Source organism: Mycteria americana, chromosome 1 (assembly GCF_035582795.1).
Source record: "Mycteria americana isolate JAX WOST 10 ecotype Jacksonville Zoo and Gardens chromosome 1, USCA_MyAme_1.0, whole genome shotgun sequence".
Taxonomy (NCBI): domain Eukaryota; kingdom Metazoa; phylum Chordata; class Aves; order Ciconiiformes; family Ciconiidae; genus Mycteria; species Mycteria americana.
The window spans coordinates 122016042-122030238 of record NC_134365.1 but is presented as its reverse complement, the minus strand read 5'-3'; the positions used below and the strand labels follow the sequence as shown (position 1 = coordinate 122030238).

The 14197-nt window shown below is 43.4% G+C and overlaps 1 protein-coding gene across 7 annotated transcripts in view; it reads left to right on the top strand.

Annotated features, from left to right (window-relative positions):
* The window catches only part of ERG (ETS transcription factor ERG), a 152645-nt gene that overhangs the window by 107561 nt on the left and 30887 nt on the right, over nucleotides 1-14197 (top strand). For 6 of the 7 annotated variants that reach the window (XM_075518606.1, XM_075518649.1, XM_075518632.1 and 3 more), the window contains one exon: nucleotides 7513-7730. In XM_075518606.1, coding sequence (XP_075374721.1) covers nucleotides 7513-7730 — 218 coding nt within the window. Of the gene's footprint in view, nucleotides 1-1952; nucleotides 2007-7512; nucleotides 7731-14197 lie in introns of those variants that run through there. The other variant, XM_075518614.1, reaches the window with a different exon arrangement.

The window sequence follows — 14197 nt, the reverse complement described above, 5'->3', positions numbered from 1 at the left end:
CTGTTGTTTCCCAGAAATTAATCTAGCCTGCAATCTCATAACATCACTTTGATGGATGCTTGATTATTCCTTTTTTTCAAGTGGGACTGCTGCAGTGGCTCTCCTTTGCTTCCAAACATCCTTTGTATTTTTCTCAGCAAGAGGTGAAGATACCAGATAAGTGGCAGCACTGGGCCTGTGTTTGGATTAACACGGACAATCCAAGTGCTCTTTGCAAATAGGTGGAGGATGTTAGCTGAGCTGGCAATGAGATTCTCATGGGTGGAGGTGAGGACAACATCTGCCTTTCCTATCTTGTACTTGCCAAGGCTTTTTGTTGTTCCTGAACTCTCTCATGAATATAATATGTGGATTTTTGTCTGATCTAATGAATCCAAGACTCAGAGATTTAGAAGGAAAACATATTCCAGATGTGTGCTGCAATTCCTGACTCAGGTGACTGCATTTTAAGTAGTAACCTTTTCCAGTATGTTCCACACACCACATTGAATATCTTGTGAAACTGCTCCTTTCGCGAATGGTCAGAAGAGAGTTGTAAGAGCATCATGATTAATAGGCTATAGCAAGGCTAAAACATCAATCATTTGCCTTTTCTTTCACCAATTATTGCTGGATGCAATGAATCTGAAGCTCAAAGACTTGGCTTTAAAGCGGGACTGCAAATTTAGGCTAGAAGCTCTTTAAGCAGTTCAACCACAGCTTGCTTTATCATGCGGTGATGCCTGTTGCAGACGTGAGCGGAGTGGAGTTTCAGACTGGAAGACTGCCCACTGCTCTGCAAGGTTCTGGTGTCCAGCCTCGCATGTGCTCTCTGTTCCAGCGTGGAAATGACATTCCTGGCCTGTTTGAAATTAGGCTTTCAGTCCAGATAAACAGCTTCCTAGAGCATCAGAAGTTGTAGTCTGAGGAAGAACAGAAGAGTAGCAAGCAAGAAGAGTGACTTGGTGAAGTCTGGAGCAGCTGTACCAAGGTGCATACTGTCTGTTCTCTTGCACACTTTCACCTGTTCTTTCTTTCAGTTACAATTGTCTGTAATTCCATTGCACACAATTTCAATAACAAATGTTATCAAGTATACAAGGGATACCGAGTGCAGAAAAGCATGGAAACACTTAATAGAGCTAATTGCATAGTCTTAATCAGAACAATCTTCCCTCAGAAAATGCAGGTCCTCTCCAAATGTGACTGTTTATTAGAGTGTTTTAACATCTGCAAAACACACGCCAGTGCGTTACAATTCATCCTTTTAATAAATGTTTTGGTGAAAGTTTTCATATAACAGTTTTTTGTCTAATTTAAAATGAAAATAAGTCCCAGTATGTCAGAATTCTTCGCAGAACAGAGAATTATTTTTTCTGACCAACTGTAGACATCTGACAAATGATAGGAAACAGCCTATGTCTGAATGGATTGTGGCTGTGTGGAGCTCTAAGCTTGTGCTTACGTATGTGTTATCATGAAATCAGATTAGAGAAGTAAAAGTTGTTTGCATTAATGAGGAGAAACATTGTAAAACTGGTGTCAAAAAATAGATCATGTAAATGCAATGACATATGGCAAAGCTAGTTAAATTTCTCGATTGCAGTGTTATTGCAAGTCCCTCATAGTCAAGGGTAACAGGTCCATTTTGGAGTGTGGGAGTGCTGACTCCACAAGCAATAAATGCGTTTCACTGTCTGCAGCATCTCTCAACATACAAAGAAGGTGGTTGCTGTATGCACGTTGCCTCGTCCATCCTCCTCTTTATGTGTAGTTCTTGCCCAGTGTCCTACTGGTTTGTGGCCAGTGTTTTTCGTCCTACTGGTGTGCTGTTGCCTGCTAGGATTTTGACAGTGCTGGCCAATAAGTTCTTGACTTCCAAAGTTCTTGAAGCATTTTTTTGAGCAGCAAATCACTTGATAGATTTTGGATAGCCAATGCGGATAAAAAAGATCTACTAAACCTTTTCTGTTACAGGGATTAAGCAATAAACCATGGAAGTATTTGAAGAAATGAAAAAAACAGAGGTGAATATTTTGAGATATACATATATACACACATACAATAAGTATGTACCTGGTGACATGATTCAATTTGATTGCCATACAAATGAATGGAAATGGTGTCATGTCCAAAGTGGCAGCTGGGTTGATGACATGGAGGGACAACGCACAAAAGTATTTCACGCACGAGCCGGCATGTTCCCTAACCAGAATTAACTTGAGAAAAAGCATTGCCAGTTTAGAATAGCCTCCAAAGTCTTTTAAAATCCTGCTGCAGTATTTTTTCCCCAATAAACCTCAGCACAAGCAAATTATGTTAGACAACTGCACACCTCATTGTCGTCTTTAATTATTTCTTAAGTTTGATCAAGATGTAGGAAAAAAAGTCTTGTCCTTAGTTCCTGACATTGCACATAAAGGACAGGTCAGCTTGCATATACTTCTCATGATGGGAACTACTTCAATCACATTTCCTGTAACTTCATGTTTCTAGGCCAAGTAATCTTGCATTTGATTAAGTAAACACCTTTGTCCTAATGACTTTATGCCTACTTTAAAGGCGTTGCTGTACCTATTGTTCTACAAATTTGTCAGTCTGTTATTTTTTTTTTAACTTATCAGTGAAGTATAAGTCAAAACCAAATAGAGAAGACATTTTGGTTTTTTATCGTTAGTACGGAAAGTCCAAGTGAGAAGCCAGGTTTTGCATAGTACAAACGATTAAAAAATAAAAAAATCTTAACGAAGGAACAGATTTTTATGTTTTGCTGGTGATGTCATGAGAGGAAGTATATGGAGAAAGGAAGATGAAATAAAGAAAATCCATGTCCAATATTGACCTCAGATAATGTTACCAACAGCTCTACTTCACAGACTTGCATGAAAGACCTTTCCCACCAGCCACTGTAAGCAGTATGTGTTGCTTTCTTCATATTACATTACCCCAGACACTGGTTACTAGAAATGAAAGGTTTCATTTCTGAGATTTCATGAGAATATGTTATTGTCATGCGAAATCCAGGAAGATGACCCATCCACTACTAAAATTATTACCATAAAGGTAGAAAACTTGGCAAGATTGAAAGGAGCCTTATAATGAATCTATTTTATAATATTTATTAATGTTTACCTTGCTTTACTGTATCCCACTTACTGCTTGATGTTGCCAAACTGCTCCAGAAACAGCATTAATATGGATGAGAAAAAAAGATTAACATGTAAATGAGTAATGAAAAGTATTTACTAGAAATAGAAGTGGCATCCATATGTAAAAAACCCTTGCCAACATTGTCAGTATTAATAGTTTTGTCTACGTTTATATGTGGCCAGACCATGCGGCTATTCTTCATGATGGTGAATGCTGGCAATTTTTGTATTACATTTGGTCCAGGAGCTTGCATTTAGAATTATAGCAGAAAGCACATTTTTAAGTCCCTGTATTTAAGAAAGAAATACCCATACGGCTTTCTGTCAGCTGTTCAGTACAGTAGTTTGCTGTTAGGACCTTCCTTTCACAGATTACATAGGGTTAAGGCTTGAAGACTTTAACTAGTAAAGAGAAATCAAGGAAAGACAAGATGAAACGATGCATGCAAGGAACAGCTGAAGGACATTTTCTATCTCTGTTTGGAGGTACCAAATTATGTTAGTTATCAGACGTTCTTGTATAGCTGAGAAATGCTTCATATTTCTTCATGTTATTTCTATGCTTTCCCACAGTCTGAGTTTCACATGAGGTTATATCAGGTTGTATTAGCTCTGATTGTTCAGCATCACTGTGTCTTGCAAGGTCAGTGGATTCAGAAATTCTTCACTTTTTAAGATCCCTGAGAGGAAGAAAGGCAGCAGTTGCCAACCCTCGACACACAACTCCCACCCATGTGTTGGAGAAAACTTTTCCCTGTGCAGGAGGATATGCAAGGACCACGTATATCACCTGTAGAGGTTGCTGGTAAATTGACATCAATGGTCGTGGCTGCATTTGAAGGAGAGGACAGTCAGTATGACTGCCTGAGTCCTGGCTGACAGGAGGAGTAGCAGAACAGATGCTGAACATAGTTTCCATGTTTCCCACACTGAAACCTCAATCTCACTTATGTGCAAGAAGAGAGAAAAGATGGTTAAAGAGGAAGTAAGGCTAATTCTAGTTTAGACCATGTTCTCTACTTATGCTGACTCCTCAAAATTATGCAAAAGCTTAGATGGCCAGTTCAGCTTTTGTAACGTGCTCAAGGGAGGGGTGATACAGGTCCTACTGTCCTTCAAGACAGGCCAGCAAAGTCCAGTGAGGACTCAGAGTAAAATGTCAGAGCTACTCGCTATCGTAGAGTACACATTAATAAGCCTTCCACATAAGGACCGACCCAACAGCATGCAAAATTGGCAGAAACTCAGTTATTCCTACAGAGCCTTTACAGATCTGTCAGCATGCACTGACTGATAACTAGCAGGATGGAGTACAGATGAGTGTTTGCTATTAAATCAGAACAAAACTCTAGCTAGCAAAGTGAGCTTCTTTTGTCCATGAATAACCAGGCATTTTTTCCTGAAATGTGAAGTCTGAGTCTGTCTCTTGGGTTCATTTATGTTTGTCTTGGTTTTGCCATAGTCTTTTAGATATTCGCACAACCCTTATTCATTGGCCTCATATTTCCAGCATTTGCTGGCCTCCTCAGGAAGTTAAAATGTGTGTACTTTTCCTCTTTGTGCAACATAATAAGCATCTGTAGCACAAGCAATATTTACTATCATTAGTAATGCCAATAAATAGAAAACCCGGGGGTTTTTTGTTTACATTTATACTTACCCTAAGTATTCATAAATTAACTTACATTAGGTGGAGTCAAGTTTCATAGGAACCAGAATAAATTTGCTTTGTTTCACTTGTATGGGGGAGGATGAGAAATATATCCATTATATAGTGTTTGATGCCTGTTTTGAAAAGGTCTATTAGTAAATGGTTTACAGAGTAAAATAATAATTCTGCCTGTTGTATTTGCAATCTTGTATCTGCCTTCTCCTGTATAATTCACACTTTCATGTATTTACTTGAGCTAGCTCTTCCAAAATTAACATTTCATTACATGTTTTTTGGCTCATGTATTAGCTCTACAGTGGGGCAGAAAAGAGGGAACTGTGCAGTAAATAGTCTCGGGCGTGGGATGCATTGTGATCGCCTGGCCAGGCTCTGTGTGTGTGTATATGTATATATATTTTTTTTTTCATGAAAAACTCTCATGCACTGCTGAGAAAGAAGTTCTTATTTTCCTTCCAGTGTATTTTCCTTCCTTTCCTTTCTTTCTTTAGTTCTTGTGATATGATCCCTGCTGCTTTACTATCCAAGCTCATCAAGTCCCCCTGCTGTCTCTCAGCGCAGTGTAGCCAGGGAGCAATCTCTGGGGAGCGAGGGACCAGCAGCCATCTCCCCCCACACCTCCTTGAAAAGCAGGAGCTGTATGCAGTCTTTCCCAGAAAAGGCTCATCAGAAAAGCTTCAGACCACCACCAGCAGCAGTTTTTAGCAGGCCAGAGACCCACAGGAGTCTGAGAGGCATGGCAAAAAGGAGAGGGGTTATTCTGGCATCCCTCCTGTCTCGCAGAAGCATATTCACACGCCCAGAGACCCGAGAGGCAGCAGTTCGGTAGCTGGGCGCAGGCTGGGGGAAGAGCGTGCAAAGCAGGGGTTAACGTTAACGGTGGTAGCCCGGTGGCGACCTTTGCACTGGAACGCCGTCTGAATAGCAGTAACGAAACGGTGCAGATCGCTGTCTGAGCTTTGCGTCCTGGCCTGTGGCGGGACACGTTCGTGTTAGTGATTCAGTCACGAGTCTCGTGGCATTTGGAGGGCTGCTTGAGATCCCATTCCCCAAGTCCAGAGATTAAGGAGTCATCTCAATTTTCATGAGAAGTCATAAGAAGAAAGTGATGTTCCAGCCCTTGCGGTTGCAGAGAAAACTATGGATATTAGCAGAGTGCACCCTGAGGGCTCACAAACCAGGCGAATAAAAAGAATGATAAATGTATACCCCCTTAAAATGAACAAATACAACTGCTGATTTTTAGGGCAGCATGTGACTGCCGGAGCTTGTGCAAAGCCCTCTTCCAGCAGGCGGGGAAGGGAAGAGCCTGCAGGCAGCCGCCCGGCTTTGCGGAGCCGGAGGACTCCCATCGCTCTGGCTCTTTTCTCTCTCCACTGCGTCCTCCCCTGCTGACAGGGCCACGCGGTTTTATCGTCCTCCCGTCGGCCGTCAGCGGCGGGGCAGCACGGGCCCACACACGCTGCCTCGCCAGGGTGCGGTTGCAAGCAGAGCGCCCTGCCCCGAATCTGGCTTGGGCTCCCCCCCGCGCCCCCATCCTTGGCCCCCGCGCCTCCAGCCATCGCCAGCTGGCTGCCTCCGCGGCTCCTGTCATCTGGTGCGCCGCACGCTGAGCCTCCTCTGCCGGCCCGGTGCTGGGGCTTGCTCCCCGGCCGCCAACGGGGGCCGTGCGGGAGGGAGGGAGGTGCTGGGCTGCCCCCCTGCCCTGTTTCGGTCATCTCAGGGCAGAGCCGTGGTGCCGGGGCGGGGGCGGGAGTCACGCTTTGGGTTACCATCCACTTACACTCTTACGCCCCGTGTTCACCCTAAGTGCCCCTGGAGAGGGGGGCTTTCCTTGGAAGGCTGCTTTTGGAGGGGTGGCCCCCCAAGCCTGCGTGGTGCCTGGGGCCAGGAGGAGGGTGGGAACCCAGACCGGCTCTCATGGCCGGGGAGCCTCGGCTCAGGTAGGACGGGTCCCTCCGGCAGCATCAGCCCTTCCAGCAGCTTCCCGATGGGCCCGGCAGGCATGCTGCCTGCCTGAGCTGGGCCCAGGCACAGCCTCGCTCCCATGACCGGGCTCCAGATAACATGGGGAAGGAGCTGGTGCCAATACGAATGCGTGGCAGTGGGGAGGGAGGGTGGCCATCGCTCCCTCTGGTGTCTGTCCGGTCTCCAGCCAGCCATGATGGCAGCCACCCCACCACCGAGGGGCCTGGTGAACTCCCTGTCCAGAAGGGACTTGGCCTCGGTCCCAGAGGAAGGAAGAGGAGCTCCCAGTGAGTCAGCAAGGCCTGGCTTTCGGTCGCTCCTTGCAGGGGCAGCTAAAGCAGCGATGGCAGCTTGCTTACACCCCTGGCAGATGTGGCCCTCCACATCCCTACCTGGGTGGGATGCCAGAGGCCCGAGCTTCGCTGCCTGTCCTGCCCTCTCCTCCCTCCCAGCTCCCGGCCACTATTCCTAAGTGTTTGGTAGCGTGTGTTTGTGCATCTTCTCAGCTGCTGGTGGGAAAGGTCTCCCCAAGGGAGGGGTTGTCCTGCCATGTGCTGACGGCATGTCTGGCACCATGAGTCCTCACCTCCACTGACAGCAGTGGCGTGCCTAAAAAGCAATGACCATTGAAGCAAGTGACCGACTGTTTGTCTTCTTGTGGGATGGACAAGCCCTTTTTTCCTTGGGGTATACCGTAATGTCTGCTCTGAAACATGGTCACGCTGACTTCTCTTCTCTGGTTTGCAGGAAGCATTATCAGTGGTGAGTGAAGACCAGTCCTTGTTCGAGTGCGCCTACGGATCGCCCCACCTTGCGAAGACAGAGATGACGGCCTCCTCCTCCAGTGAATATGGGCAGACGTCAAAGATGAGTCCACGTGTTCCCCAGCAAGACTGGTTATCGCAGCCCCCAGCCAGAGTCACCATCAAGATGGAGTGTAACCCAAACCAGGTTAACGGGTCAAGGTAATAAGGCCAGTGTTACCATGGCTCAAGTACAATTTTTCTTGTGATGGGTATAGCTCAGTTGTCTAAATCTGTGAATTTAGCACCATTTTAGGTGCCCCAAGATATCCCACCTGGCCACCAGCTGCTGTCCCAGAAGCCTACAGGTCTCCCGTACATTGTGGGTCCCACCTGCCAGCCCCGTTCAGGTGTTACGGAGGGTCTCAAATGGTGCTACAGGCACAGTCTTCTCATGAGCTTGTGCAATACCTTTCTGTGTTTCCTCTGACTGTGCATAATTTTGGATGTGAACTTGCATTGCACGCTAGATGAAAGAGCATATATTAAAGTTAGCAAAATGTGAGTTTGCTGTAGTCTGGGGCAGCGCCATTGATCCATCTAAGGATGTGGCGTGTGTAATCTAACACTCAGTGGAAGTTGTCAAAATACAGTAATTTGGGCAGTTGCCTTTTCTCTAAATATAACCAAACAGAGAAGCATAGGAAGTAAATTCTTGTAATGGCAGAGGGAGCAAACTATTGATCTTTACTTTTATACTTATTGTAAACATAGTGCCAAAAAGCATAACCGTGGAGTTGGATTTAAGAAGAGCTCATGCTGACGGAACAGCACATGTATGGAGGCAAGCAGGGGAGTAGAAAAGAACAGGAAAAGAAATTACTCAGCTCAACGGGCAGTAGCCACAGCCTGTCAGTGCATTAATTGTTGTCTCGGGACTTTTTTTATGAATATGGCTATGAAGAAGAAGTGTATCAATTAAGCTGAAAGAGTAATGCAGTGGATTTGTGGATACTGACTGGTAGCTCTCCCAAGCATAGGAGCACTCTATAGGATTTCTTCCATCTGAAAAAGCACAATGAAGATTTTTTTTTTCAAGGAAACTATCCAAACAAGTGCTTTCCTGTTTAAAATGCTTGACTGTCAAAACAGTTTTCCTTTGGTGTTGCTGAAGGGCAGAGGTCCAGAGAGTCGGTTGCTCACAGTTGTTGGTGATGTACCAGTGAAGACTGTGCTTCACATCTCTCTGTCACAAACACCGGCCTACTAATCTCATCTCCCAGCATTAGTTGTTTAGAAAAACCTCAGCTATGGGCACTGTGGTTACTGTTCACACTTGCTGTGCTAATGTGATGAGCACCACAAGCAGGGCAAAGTGGTTTGTCAGCTTATCACACCTACACTTTTCACTGGTAAGGATGGAAATTGTGCTGAAGTCAAATCAGAATTTCCAGTGAATAGTCAAAGATTTGAGATACGTAGAAATAAACAGTGAACTGAAGTTACAAAGAATTAGGGGAAGTCTTCTTGTAAGCCTACTCATTCAGAATTTATTCACAATTAATTTCAGTAAGGTTCTTTTTTTCTTTTTTTGTGCTAAGCAAATGCACAGATATAATCACAAATGGAGTATTGATTCAAAACCAGTTTCACCTGCTTCCTAAAATTACCTCTAAGTATTTGTGCTGGCATTTCTGTAAGAAAACTGATCACCGTTTTTGTCAGTATAAATTCCATAAAGTGCATTAGAGTAGATAATTAGCGTTAATTGTTACTGAGATTAGTGGTAATAATTTGTAATGTTATACATAACTAAAGTCAGTCATACACAGACTCCTACTCTGACAAACCGCCAGATCTTAAGGAAGAGTCTAGATGATACAGATCCATTTGAAGTTGTTGGTCAATCACATTTTTGAGATAATCAACCCAGAATCCTGAATTTGCTGTCTTGGATTCCTGAAATACATAACTAGCTTGAATATTAGACCTCAGTTTGTGAATCACAGGTATTTGGCTGTTGCTGTGATGGTTTAAGGACAAAACCGTGAGCAGTGATACCGTCTTTTGTTTGCTGAAACCTTGTCCTGTCTAATCCTTGTTAGCAACCCTGGTAAGGATTATACTCCGATTTAGGAGATCAGGACCCTTACCAAGACCAAAATGTGTGCCCATAGTCAGATCATCTAAATTGGGTCTCCAGGCAAACCCCTATAGCCTGTGCGTGAGAGCAGAGTGTAGAAAATGTGCTGTCACACACCAGCCTGCCCCAAACCAGTAGAGACTGGTAAGAGCCCTGATTTGGGAACGCAGACAGCTCCAGGCACTAAAGCACCTGGCTCCTTCGGGGGCTGCCTTGGTCCAGAGAGAGCTGGGCACCGGGAGGCACCCCTGCTATTGCGGGGTGCCTGGGGAGGCAGCTGAGCCCTACCTTGCTATCCAGAGAGGCCGGAATGGGATGTGATGGATGGGTGTTTGGGCGTGCAGCTGGGAGAGGTCCTGTGCTCGGTCCCTTTGCTTCTCGTCGTTGGATAAAAACAGAAGTAACCCAGGGAGTGGGGAACCGCAGCGCAGCCACCAGAGCAGAGCGTTCCAGCTGCAGGGCTGGAGTTAGGCTCCCTGTCTGTCACCTGAACCCGCAGTTTACGTGTTGCTGCCTGCCTGGCAGCCCAACTTCAGCAGGCAGGACAGGGCGGGCTTGTGTTCAGCATATTTTACGGCCTGGTGGATGGGGGCTTGCACTGAGGTTAGGGGGGCTCGCTGTCCGTATCTCCCAAATCTAAGGTATGTTCACCTTGTATATGTGAACTCAGAATACTTTCCAGGGATGGATAAGCATTCAGAAGCCCTGAATTAAACAGGCTGTTTGGACATACCTTCATAATGCCTATCATTTCTCCTTCCTTTATGCTATTTTCTATCAGTGTGTGCATGTATTGAATCACTTAGGGTGATACTTAGGCTCCCTGCACAGTCGATAGACAGGAATTGGCCACTGGTTTAGGCTGCCCGAGTTGCTCTTTGCAAAGAGAGGTATCTGCCTTTCCTTCAGAGGTATCCTGGTCTCTGGACTAGCTGCATGAAATGTTTGTGCATATGGTCTGCACCGTTACTAGCAGAACAGGCATCTACTTTTGCAAGGATATATAATCTGAGCATCGGGGGAATTGTCTTTAAATCCATCTTTTTTGATTAGTCATGAGGCATAATTTTGATTCACACTTTTCCAGCAGAACTGTTAGTTGTTATAAAGAGGTGGCACCCAGGAGTTGCCAAGGCATCTGGAACCCCAGTGACCACTTTTGCACCATCCTGACCACCTTTACCACCGTTACAGAAGTAAAGAGCTGAGAAGAAGAAATTTTGTGTACCTCCTCTCTAAAAAAATAGCATTAGGTCTACCTACTCCATCATTAGGACTTGGAGTTCAGTGCAAATCAGCTGAGCAGCACATGAAGACTAAGTTCTTCATTTTTCTCTGGACAGCATCACTCAGAGGTGCTTAATGTGGCCGTCACTAGAAAGTGAACAGCTCAGTGGTCACCATTCTTTCCCAATATCAACCAGCGTGTGAACTGGCACATGGGCTACACTGCTGGAAGAGGCTGTACAAGTTACTGCTCTGAACTGCAAAATGTTTTTGATCAGAACACTGGTTTTCTAAAGGGCACATTCTTGGCTGAAAATATAATGGGAAGAAAGGTAATTCTTTCTGTATTGAATTAAAAATAACCTGCAGCATTGGATGCAGGGTTTCATTTATTGATCTTGGATTTGACAGCCTCCCCTATCGACAGAGCAATGCAGAATTGCTAACTGGAGAAAACGAGGAAAATTCATACTTCACTGCAATTCCTAAGACATGACATTATGCTGAAAAATAAACAAAGAAAAATCACTTATAGACTACCAAAGATAAAAATAGATTAACAGTACAAAAAAAAATTCATACATATATTGCATGCTTATACTTAACACAAAAATAAAAAAATATTATTGTAATTAAGATACACTTTTTATTTCATCAGAAAATATTATTTTATAAGGCCTAACACATGCCTGAAAAAATAGATCTTAATATTACACTTTTAATAGAGAACTAATATTGCCAAGTAACAAATATAAATATGTTATGGCATTTCTAAAACTCATATACATGTGTGCATGTAATATATACAGTGTTAATACTTTGGGAATTGTAATGCTTCCTAGTATGTTTTATTCCTGCCAGTTGTAGAAAAAAGTGTGTATCACTCAAGCCTTGCATAAAATGGAATTACTTATCAGTAATATATTATTGCTAAATAATAATAACAAATATTCTGATATATTGATTAGTACTGTCAATGCGGAAGTCACTACAGGTCAGTGTGATATATGCATCTCTTACAAATCTGAAAACCATTTTTTCCTTCCTGAGGTCCCGCTAGGCCTTTCCCATTTGTATGTTGGTGTTTCACTGGTTTCCTGACAGATTATCTGCTGTTTGTCACATACATAATATCGGCCATGATTTATATGTGCAGATTAGTGCTACCCTGCCATTCTGTAGGCTACTTTGCATTTTCTTTTCTGCAAAGCCTTCCCCGCCCTGCTCATTTGCAGTCCATAAATTTATTTCCTTAAATGAAATGCTCAGTTCTTAAAAATGCTTCATATGTTAAAAATTAACACATACAGTAGCTATAGAACTTGGAGCCGCTTTTCATTTTTAGTAAAACTGTACCTTCTCTGTGTACCCCCATTTTAAAATCTGGGTTGTCCCAAAGGAGTCTAAAATACCACAGCCACACTGCAGAGCCCCAGAAGTGCTACCTCTAGGATCTCCAGAGTATCCTCTGTAATCACTTTCCTACGGGGGAGCCTGGGTCTGAATAATACGGTATAAAGAGGATGCAAAACAGGGTACCAGACCCCACAAAGTGGTAACCAGAGAATAGTTAGCTTTTTCATTTTTTGCTGTCCGGCTCTCCCTTCTCACTGTGTTAGGCTGCTTCCTGGCCATATATTCTGTCGTCTTGAAGGGGGTATAAAATTTTAGGAGCGTACTAAACCTCTTACACATCAACAATTAAGTACCCACTCAAAACAGAAATGTACTCACTCTGCTAGGACTCTCCCCAGATATACTTTGGCTGTAATTGCCCTACATTAAATCTCAAAACATAACAGTCTCAAAACTGGCATTCCTGTGAATACCGAAGAAATAACATTAGAATGAAACTAAAGGGTTATTTTCAGTGTGCTGCAGAGGGATTAGCTACACAGTTTTCTTTAACAATAACAGTCTTTTTAAAGCTAAACCCTGCTGCACAGCACCAGAAAATATAGCCTAAGGGCCTACCTTAAATTAAATAAAGCAAGAAAAGTTTAAATTAAAGCTGTCATTTACCTTGCTGCTGCATATATAATGCAGATTGCCACAGGTGGTATCAAATCGAGTTTCTTCAAATCCATTATGTTGGTACAGCCATTATATTTCTTCCAGGTACATAAATCTAATGAGACCTTTTGTGCCACCATACAGTCAATCTTTCACCTGAATGTAATAATATTGTTTCCTGCTATTTATTGCTCTTGAGTCAGACCAAAAGATTCACCCTGTTATAGTAAAGCACTATAATATAAATCTGGAGGTTGCATATGTCATACTGTTACTTACTTTTCTGTTTATTGTTCTTTACATATTTTATCAAATTAAGTCTGAGCAATTCTATTATAGGTGAATGAATGAATGCAATTCATGTTATTACCTTTAGGGTGAAATTCACTCCTGCGGAAATGCTCTCATGAGGCCCTGGGTACTGCTTAAACATTTAAATCCAAGGATTGCTCAGTGGTCTCTGAATACACTCACCCATGGGAGTCCACCATGCCCATGGGTGGGACTATACAAAGATAGCTTGGAAGACCTACATTTACTGGTAGGTAATCAATCTTTTTAAGGGAGGCAGAAGCGGAATGTAGAGTCTTATTCAGGCCACAGATAAATTTCACTTGCTGTGAGCAGTGTGATGATTTCATTGAAAAAGCATTTTGAAAGTTAGCTGCAGTGAAAGCACAGCAGAAGTTTTCCAACATCAGCTTGGCTGATACAGAAGTTTTAAAGAAATGCCAGAAATAATTAGTTGTCATTAAGATTTAATCATGTGCAAAATGTTGTTTTAAGTGCTACCAATTGTTGCTCAAAAACCATTTGAGAATGAAATTATCACTTAATATATCTTTTGTCCTGGCTCTTTTGGGAAATACCATTTTTCTTTGCATGTTACTGTTCTAAATTTTCATCAAAGAGCCTCTGTACTAGCTGGGTTGAGTGCATCTGACACACAGGAGGACTTTTCAGAGTCCGAAGTGACCTCAAGTTTTTGTTTGTTGTTTTTTTTTTCTTTTCCCCTTGATGTAGAGTCTCCTAAGTGGTAGCTATTTTGTGCCATACAAAACAGCAAGGTTGAATGGGTAGCGCTTGAGGTACCTCGCACAGTCTAGCCATGTGCCAGCTGATGTCCCCAGCCACTAAGGAGGGTGCATTCATCCATATGGAGCTCTGTATTGCCACCATGACAGAACCATCCTGCTCCCAGGATCCAGGCTGATGTGCTTTAAGCCAGATGAGGCACCTCTGCATTATGCTCCAGTCTGTGGCATGATAACTGGTGGATCTAGTTAGAGCATTTGCACACCTTGTG